Below are 9,721 nucleotides of genomic sequence, written 5' to 3' on the forward strand. Positions count from 1 at the left end.
GTTGCTTAGTGCCTATGTCTTCAGCCATGAGAAACTGTAGGGATATCATCCATTTTGTTTTAATGTCAAATGAAAAGATGCAAGCAGGAGGGAGGGAGTCAGCTTCTATTTTCCACTACAGAACCCTACTTGGCTTCCACTACCAAGAGAACTTTCGTGTCTCCCGCGATAACATTTAGCAAAAGAGTTGGTTGGTCATCTTTGCCTATCATGCTCAGTCTGTTCTCTCCCCTCCTGTAGCATGAGTGTCTACAAGGTTTATACAAGTGGCTGATGGCATCTCTTCCTCACCTTTAAGTCATGTCCAAAATTTTGTGGTAGATACATCTTACATTAGAGAATCAAAAATATTCATTCTTTGTCCCAGCTGATAATTTTACCTGGTTAATGTGTGCTCATGTACACCACCCACCCCCATCTTAGAAAGATGAAATCTTCTGCTGCAATTATCCTGAACTGCTCAAAGAAATCAGAATACCACAAGCAGGCCTCATCTCTCCCCTTCTGGCTCATACTTTCTCCACGGGGGTGGGGGGGAGACAAATCATCCTGGAACGCTTAAAACAGCAGCACAGGCAACTCGAGGAGGAAGGGGGGCAACTAGAAAATGTACGTGCTGCCTTTCCAAAGACCTCAACCATCATTGTCAAGATTACAATTCCCCCTTTCTGTGCTATTGCAATATGTATCCTAGAAAAACCATTGTTCATTGAATATCATAGCAACAACATACTATACTACATAAAACATTTAGCATAACTGTCAGCAGGGTAGTATATAAACTGCTTTAGGTGGCTTCATAGAAGTTAGAGAAGCAACTACACTTATGCACACTGCCTGCAAGTCTGACTTGCAAATGATCCAGAATGCCGGATACACCAGAAAAGAGACAGAGGGGGAGACAAGAATATTCTGTAGCCCACAGCAACATTAATTTATAATTTTAAACATATAGCTGTTTTATCTCACAGCTAAACACCATCAGAAATCACCATGGTACACTATTAGGTGACATCAAGTTTGTCAGGGATATCTCTGAAGCAAGGTTCACAGAGCTATCATAGGGTTGCCCATTTGTGATCTGTAGGCATTACACAGTTTGAGCAAAGATGATTTCATGGTTGGACTCTAGAGCTGCCCACTTTATCAGTCACAGTCCAGGAGGCAGCAATGGAGAATGAGCAGATATTCAGGTTGGCTTCACAGAAGCTCCATGAAAACCTTTCTGCCTGTGAACTTCTCACTGTAGCTCCCCTTCTTTTGGGAACATCTGGAGATTCAGTATGGCCGGAACTTTCGCTGTGCTCGCATGAGTGCAATTTTCTGCTTATCCTCTTCAAATTTCATCCTCAGCTGGGCTATGTCTGAAAGACACAGAAAGAAGCGACTGGATCAGGCAGGAGAAGATGAGCTGCATGACAGCCCCGTGAATTTCATCTGTCAGGCATTTTAAAACCATTTTGTTCCAAAAGTATTTTTCCTAACATGTTCAAGTGCTATACTGACTCTGTGTACTGGAATAATCCTTTCTAGCAGAACCTTTCTATTGTTCCCTATTAGAAGTGCTGTGAAAGCCCCCTTGAGGGATTCAGATTTTGTGTTCCTCCTGTAATGAAGCTTCAAATGAAACCCACCAAGAATCCAGGGCAGGTTCTACCAAGACTGGGCAAGTGGACAGCCTGATTGGGGTAATGCTTCTGTGCTCTCACCGGCAGGTGAAACAAAAGTTTGTAGTTTTGGGGAGTGCTTATAATGTGTTAGGTTCTAACCATATGAATGTTCAACATGATCTTTACATCCTGTATTGTATTTTCAGACAAAAGCCCATATTACACAATTTTAATAAAGGCAGAAACAAGAAACACAACAAATTATGAGCTAAAAATCATGCCTTTATACAAAACATCCTGCAGTCTATCCACAGGATCTCAGTACGACACATTCAGAAGACAGAAGTTCTGTTTATTCAACAACTGCTTCCATTTCTGCCAGGCTTCAAGCTGACACAGAAAAACCACATTATGAAAGCAACTCCAGTTCTATACTTCAGCTCCCTGCATTCCATCTACAACAAATCCCATTGAACTGAGATGGATAAAAAGTTACTCACGTTCCCTCTTAGTCTCACGATGTTGCCAAGCATAGAAGTTGAGAAGCTCCTTGCGTGCTCTCTTGCGCTTCTCTCTCTCCAATGCCCGCAGGTTGGCTGCTTCTGTCCTTGGGATTCCAGGCCTTCGACCTCTCCTGGTCACCTTCACCCACCCTTCCTCATCTGGGACACCATCTTCATCCTCAGCATTTGCATCTTCCTGTGTCAGTGAAAAAAGCAAGTGAAGAAATTAGAAGACGGGGTGGGGAAGCAGTGCTTCTCCAGTTTTGGGGAAAGGATTGTTTGGATTTCACACTTCCTCCTAAACCCAGAAACACTGTTCACGATCCAGACACCATTCTACCTGAATTTCACAGCTCTTGGGTGAAGGAACCCTAGCACCAGCCCCTTTGCCATGCAAGATGGCCAGAAAAGGGCTTGATGAGGAAGGCAGAATTTTGCTACCTACCAGGTAATATAGTTCGTGTGATCTTCCAGATCTCTTAGGTCTAGATTCACCCATGTTTACCCTCTAGGTAGGAAAGACAAACACTCTACAGTAGATAATATACTGGAGAACATCCATAGCTTAAGGGAAGCCTGTGGCACAGTTAACACAACTGTAACTCCAGCAATCCCTACCTCAGCGACCTTCTGGTCATAGGCTTGCATGAAAGCATCCACCTCTTTCTTCAACTCAGCAGGATCTATGAGTGATGCAGCGTACCCAGAAATCCATTCTGAAATGAAGAAAAATCAACAACTACCACAAACATCCTCAAAAAGTTAAGAAAAGACAGTGGAAATCCAGAAGCCCTTCATACATCCTAAACGACGGACCCAAGCGGAAGGGGTGAACTGAAGAGCTCCAGTGACTGCTACTGGTAGGAATTAAATTGCAACTTGCGTGCTGTGAATGCCTGCCTCTCCCTGCTGGTGGACAAGAACCACTAATGTTACAGGAGCCAGCATCTTGTTTCAGCTGAGCACCCAGCCAATACTTGGGCAGTTTAGCATATCCTATAGCCTGGATGGGTGTTGCACTAGCAGGCTAATGCTGCATGCATCGCAGAATTATATGCATAGGGGCCCACTTTAGACTTTGCTGGGTCTGTGCAAATTTGAACAGGTAGGTTCTTCTGTCCCACCAGCATCAGGCAATGGTATGCAGGTAGCTATTGCTTTCCATATGAAGCTGTAAGTAAGAAATTCAAAGTGACAGAACACAAACCACCCTGCCTGACTGAGTTCAGTCCTATCACTACAGCCAGGTCCATTTCCTAACGTGCTGAGATAGCCAACTCACCCTGCAAAAGCAAGTGTGCAACAGGGAGGAGATCCTCATGTGACAGGCCATTTCTATCAACTGAAGGGACCTACACAGCCTCCTATGATTTTGAAGACACTGGATTTATTTTAAACTATAAACTTTTCCCTCAGATACTAGGTGTTCTAAAGGTAGCGAGTGCCCAGGCTTTGGGTTCACTGCTGTGAGGTAAGTTTTGTGGTGTACAAGTAGAATCACCGAGGCAAGAGTTTAATATTAACAACAAAGAAGATTTATTTACAAGTAGGTTTTAAGGAACAGATCTGCAGCAGAGTTCTCCAGAAAGACAAAAGAGAAACCTGGCTGAGGCACATTAATTTAGAGAGTAGTTTCAACTTTCTTTTAATACTTTCCAGCATAAACAGGCTTTTACCGATTAACCACTAGGTTGGATCCTAGTAGCGACACCAGCCAGCCCTTTCCCAAGAGTCAGACTTAATGGCACCAGGTCTGCTCATTGCCAGACAGGCCTAGCAACTGGGTATTCTGTTCTCTCTCAGCAGAGCTAAACCACTGTGCCACACTACCAAACAGAGCGACCTTTCACACTGTCTACTCTTTTCCTGAGCCAGACCTGAGCTCTCACTGCTCTCTCCCTGAGGCAGAACTGAACTGAACTCCTGCTGTGTTTCCCTCCAACATTCCATCCCTCTTCTCAAAGGTGATTGGATGCTGGAGCAGCACTCCCATAGGCTCAAGTGAGTGGCTGTTTTCCCCTTCAGGGGCGGGGCAGCCTTCTGTCTGTCACTTAGCCCAGACAGGGCATCTTGGTGCTGCCTTGCTTTCCACTCAGCAGTGCAGTCTGACAGTGAAATGATGTTGGAGTAAGGGGTTTGAAACTTAATGCCCAAAGATACTGGGGGATGACAACCCAATGACCCCTCCCCCATCTTTTCCACAGTCCAACTACCACAGAGGTAGGGGAGAGCTCCTCTGCAAGCTGAATGTCTAGGGGGAAAGGAAGAGGAAATTAATGTGTCAACATTGAAAAATAAGCACCCAATTTGGATGGAATCAGTTACATTCCAAGGTCAACCTTCCTGCAACCAAGGAACTTAGAACAGCAGATGTGGTTTCATGTCCCATTTTATTGTGTGAGGTAGGCTAGGCTGAGAGAAAGTCACCAGTGAGCAGTGTTCCCTCTAAGCTGAGTTAGTGTGAGCTAGCGCAGTTTTTTAGCCTCCAGCTCAGACATTTTTGTCTTAGCTCAGGAAGGGATGGCTCCAGAGCAAACTAATTTATACAGTAGCCAAATCGCTCGCTCAGAACTTTAATGCCAGTAGCTCACAAAGTAGAATTTTTGCTCACAAGACTCCACAGCTTAGAGGGAGCATTGTCAGTGAGCCTCACGGCTGAACAAGGAAATAAAACCCTGTCTCCTCCAACATTTGATGCAGCTCCCCACTTCCAATAATAGGAACAGATGCAGTTAAGAATTGAATCTGTGCATCTGAAGGCCTGAATAAGAAAGCCCAAAAGTTCTAGGCATCTGTGGGCAACTTACTGTGAATTCCAGTTTGCACAGGATGATTGACAGAAGATATCACTAGGGGCCCCTTTGTTGATAAGGACTGGGCAGCTTGTATACCAGCTGGATTCTTGAACACCACATAGGCTACCTTGAATCCCTAGAAAACAGAAAATACATTTGTCCTGTTAGCAGTCAGACCCCTCCTCTTGCCGAGAGGCAGTTTATTGGCAGAAAATCATAAACACCCTTCCTAAAATATTATCCCAAGTACCAGAAGTGCAATACACTGCCTGGCCCAAAACTGACAGAAAATGGATTCCAGCCAGAGACAAGCCTGGCCATACCTTATAACTCTGAGAAAGAGTGGCTAATGGCCCTCTCCACACCCTAGGGAGACACATAATTTAGGAACAATGGGTCTCCCAAGAACTTATTGCCTCACATTGGACTAATCCCACCAGCCTCCAGCCTCACTTCCACTCACCTATTTACCCTAATTAAGCAAAACTTAACACTATTCACCAAACATGGTAGCTTTTCCCCTCCAGTACTTACAGGGCCATCAAGCACCATCTTACAAGTATAGGAAATCCCATCAAGCTTCTCCCAAATCATTGTCTACCTCCTAAAAACCCATCAAGTTATTGTTTTGGGGCAAATACATCAGCCTGCCCCAGGCAGCATTTTGCCCTATATCTGGAGTACCTAGCCACCAGTGTGTGTATGTATGTGTTCTAGGACCTGTACATACACCCTGAGCTGAACATGGGCTTCGCTTCTCCGTGAAATGCTGGTCATCTCGTTGCTGCCTCCATGGACCTCCTTCTTCAAGGCTGGTATAGTGGTTAAGAGTGCGGTCTCTAATCTGGGAGAACTGGGTTTTATTCCCCACTCCTCCACATGCAGCTGCTGGTGTGACCTTGGTTCAGTCATAAGTTCTTTCAGAGCTGTGCTCTCAAGGGCAGTTCTCCAGAGAGCTCTCTCAGTCCCACCTATCTCACAGGGTGTCTGTTGTGGGTAGGCTTACCAAACGCCGGCGGGGGAAAACTATTTCCTGGCAGGATGCGTGCCGCGGGGGACGGCTGTGCGCGCTGCACCCGCCGTCGCCAGGATGTGACGCTCCGCGTTACCCTGGCAACGGGACCCAAACAGCCCCGTTGCCAGAGTAACGCGGAGCGTCACATCCTGGCGACGGCGGGTGCAGCGCGCACAGCCGTCCCCCGCGGCACGCATCCTGCCAGGAAATAGTTTTCCCCCGCCGGCGTTTGGTAAGCCTAGTTGTGGGGAGGGGAAGGGAAAGGAACTGTAAGCCGCTCTAAGACTCCTTCAGCTACTGAAGGGTGGGGGTATAAATCCAATCTCCTCCTCCTCCTATAGCCTTCCCCGAAATTGCTTTCTCCATCTCTTCCCTGATTTCTTCTTAGTTAGCCTTGTGTGTGTTTTCAGTGTGCTTGTGTGTGTGTTTTGCTCATTCCTATTTATTTTTAATAAAAACCTTACCAGTGGAACATCTGCCTGGTTTATTTTGAGAGTTCTCTTAAGGGAAAAATATCCATAAACATTAGTGGAGATTCTCAGTTACTCCCTCTGTCTCTTTAAGCTAATTTTCCCCAATTAAAATTAGAAGACCACCTCTTTGGGTAACAGTACAGGTTGGAAATAAAACAGGCCCATTTGCATATATCCCAAAGAATGAGAAGGGTAGGTGATGTGTACCAGTGGCACAGCATGCAGGAGGTCCCAGATTCAATCCCCAGCATTGCCAATTAAAAGCTTAGCGAAGTATGAAAAACAACAGCCCTGGGGTGCTCCCCTTCCCCAACACCCTTTTACCCACATCATTTTCTCACCACTCTCTTTCAACATGCAATCCTCCTACCAAGCTCAGTGTTCTCAATTTACCAGCAATGTCTTAGTGTTGAAGAACTTGGACTCAGGTGCTTCTGGCTTTTCTCCCAGCCTTGGCTTTTCGTACATCTCCACAGACTGCACAGAACAGCAGCTGGAGAACAGCCTCAACAAGCATTCCTTCAAGCAAAATAAGAGTTCAGCACAATAAATGGGTATTAAAAAGCATGAGAAATTATCCTGTAGTCAGGGTAAGACTAGCTCTCTTTCTTGGCACAGGATCCAGTTAAGGTACTCGGGAAAACAGGCACATTCCCAGCTGATTCCAGGGTAAAGTCTTCTCTCTTAATTGCTATCAGTGGCATGTTCTGCACCCTTCCTTCCCCAGCATACCAGCTGCCAAGCCACGGTGGGGGATCCGCACGTCTTCACAGGATCCCTGCCGCGGGGGACAGCGATAAGCGTTGCACCGTCGTCGCCAGGATGTAACGCTACGCACCGCTCTGGCAACGGGGCTGTTTGGCGTCCCGTTGCCAGAGCGACGCGTAGCGTCACATCCTGGCAACGGCAGTGCAATGCGTATCGCTGTCCCCCGCAGCAGGGATCCTGTGAAGACGTGCGGATCCCCCGCCGCAGTTTGGCAGCCCTACCCATATGTCCATCTCCTATTTGGGCATTTCCATGGGACAATATATGTGAACAACAGGAAACCAGGAAGAGTCACGAGCCCTGTCTACTGTCATTTACAAAAGGGTAGTGTTCTTTCCTCAGAATTCAGCTGAGGCAGACATTGCCAAATCCTGAATGAGAAATTCTAGAGGCCAATATCCTGTGGCTACTGTACCAAGAGAGGGGACAGTAGAGATGGGACTATATAGATTTTCCTCTTTTTTGATTATTCATATTTCTCTGGTTTTTATAGGTTATAGATTTGATTACCCCATTGTACAGAGTAATACCCAAGACTAATTTCCCCAATCACTACAGTAATAAAACCAGTCATCAAGTTTTACACTGGCTAGAAAAGCTTGCTGGCCACAGTATGGCCACAGTATGCACTTTCTTTGCATTTAAACTATACAGCCTGAAAATTCCATGGTGGTATAGAAAATACTCCTGCAAATCTTGTTGTGATAAGCATTATCTTAAGAAAAAGAGCAATTCTTTAAAGAAATAATAGTAGTACCTTTAGAATGTTCAAGGCATATTTCAAGTAAGTCTTGTGGTAACTTTGAAAGATAGGCCAGAATGACTGGGTTGAATACAGCACACTATTTCTGCAGGTGCAAGGACTTACATTAACAGAGCATGCCTGTCTCACCCCCCCCCCCCTTAAAATCCTGCTCCTGGCAGGAGGGGACCTCTAGGAGCCGGCATTTGGGCTGCTGTGGGAGAGAAGAGCTGGGAAGGTCTCACTGTGTGGGCGTAAGTCTTTACACCGCAGAACCAGTGCCCGGGATCCAACCCATTACCTCTATGAGGATGTGGGGGAGTATGAGATAATGGCTTACTTAAAGACAGCTACCAAAACTAATATGAAGGAGAAAAACTTTGGTTCAAAGATAATTCCTTTAACCGTTATGCAATAAATGCAGGCACTGCCCCAGTTGCTACCCTGAAACCACCACCACTGTCATTTCAGAGGTTCTGAGCTGCAGTAGCTTTGTTCAGACAGGAGCCAACAGCAGTGTTGTGCTGGGTTAAGCCTGTAGGGAGGAGCCTGACTCAACAGCCTCTCAACTGAAAAGAGAGAAGGGAGCATCAGCAGAGACAACCAGGAGAGGAAATGGTAGCAAGGTCAAAATCAGAGAAAGGTGGTACCTCAGGAGAAAAGTAGGACTTGGCATAGTTGGGTGGGAGCATGTAGATCAAGAAGTTTGAGTGCATCAAGGGGAGCAGAAGCATCCACAACTAAGCAGAGAAATCTGTGATGGAATCACAAGGTGGTAGATTTCTGAGGGAAACTTTCATGGGACTGGAACAAGAGAGGAGCTGTATGTGTCTGTGGGCTTCCAGGTGGAGCCATTTTCTTGAGGGGAACTAATCTCTGTAACCTGGAGACCAGTTGTAGTTCCAGGAAATCTCCAGCTACCAGCTGGAGACTAGCAACCCTATAATTTCAAAATCAACTGAAGCTGTCTTTAGTGGGAACTTGAAATAACACATTATCATCATCTGTCCTTTCCCACTTTCAAAGTCTGTCATGCTAAGAACATAAGAGACGCCAATGTTGGATCAGGCCAAAGGCCCATCCAGTCCAACACTCTGTGTCACACAGTGGCCAGAAATAACAGTGCCATCAGGAGGTCCACCAGGGGGGCCAGGACATTAGAAGCCCTCCCACTGTTGACCCCCCCAAGCACCAAGAAGACAGAGCATCACTTGCCCCAGAGCCCCGATCTATACCTTGTGGCTAATAGCCACTGATGGACCTCTGCTCCATATGCTTAACTATCCCTTTTGAAGCCGCCCATGCTTGTAGCTGCCACCACCTCCTGTGGCAGTGAATTCCATGTGTTAATCACTCTTTGGGTGAAGAAGTACTTCCTTTTATCCGTTCTAACCCGACCGCTCAGCAATTTCATGGAGTGCCCACGAGTTCTTGTATTGTGAGAAAGGGAGAAAAGTACCTCTTTCTCTACCTGCTCTATCCCATGTATAATCTTATAAACCTCAATCATGTCTCCCCTCAGTCGTCGTTTCTCCAAGCTAAAGAGCCCTAAGCGCTTTAACCTTTCCTCATAGGGAAAGTGTTCCCACCCTTTTATAATTCGAGTTGCCCTTTTCTGCACTTTTTCCAAAGCTACAATATCCTTTTTAAGGTGTGGTTACCAGAACTGCACACAGTATTCCAAATGAGGTCACACCATTGATTTATATAGGGGCATTATGATATTGGCTGATCTGTTTTCAATACCCTTCCTAATAATCCCCAGCATAGCATTGGCCTTCTTTATTGCAGTCACACACTGTCTCGACATTTTCA

General features: G+C 45.9%; 1 protein-coding gene across 1 annotated transcript in view; it reads right to left on the bottom strand.

Annotated features, from left to right (window-relative positions):
- Nucleotides 1-907: 907 nt before the first annotated feature.
- Nucleotides 908-9,721, bottom strand: part of RRP7A (ribosomal RNA processing 7 homolog A) — a 13,346-nt gene continuing 4,532 nt past the window's right edge. Inside the window, exons 3-7 of the mRNA XM_015420700.1 lie at nt 6,790-6,915; nt 4,921-5,044; nt 2,732-2,829; nt 2,111-2,309; nt 908-1,364 (exon numbers count right to left, since the gene is read on the bottom strand). Coding sequence (XP_015276186.1) covers nt 1,279-1,364; nt 2,111-2,309; nt 2,732-2,829; nt 4,921-5,044; nt 6,790-6,915 — 633 coding nt within the window. The 3' untranslated portion in view covers nt 908-1,278. The remainder of the gene's footprint in view (nt 1,365-2,110; nt 2,310-2,731; nt 2,830-4,920; nt 5,045-6,789; nt 6,916-9,721) is intronic.

The sequence above is a fragment of the Gekko japonicus genome, unplaced genomic scaffold (assembly GCF_001447785.1).
Source record: "Gekko japonicus isolate JY-2015 unplaced genomic scaffold, Gekko_japonicus_V1.1 scaffold1291, whole genome shotgun sequence".
NCBI classification, from domain to species: Eukaryota; Metazoa; Chordata; class Lepidosauria; order Squamata; family Gekkonidae; genus Gekko; species Gekko japonicus.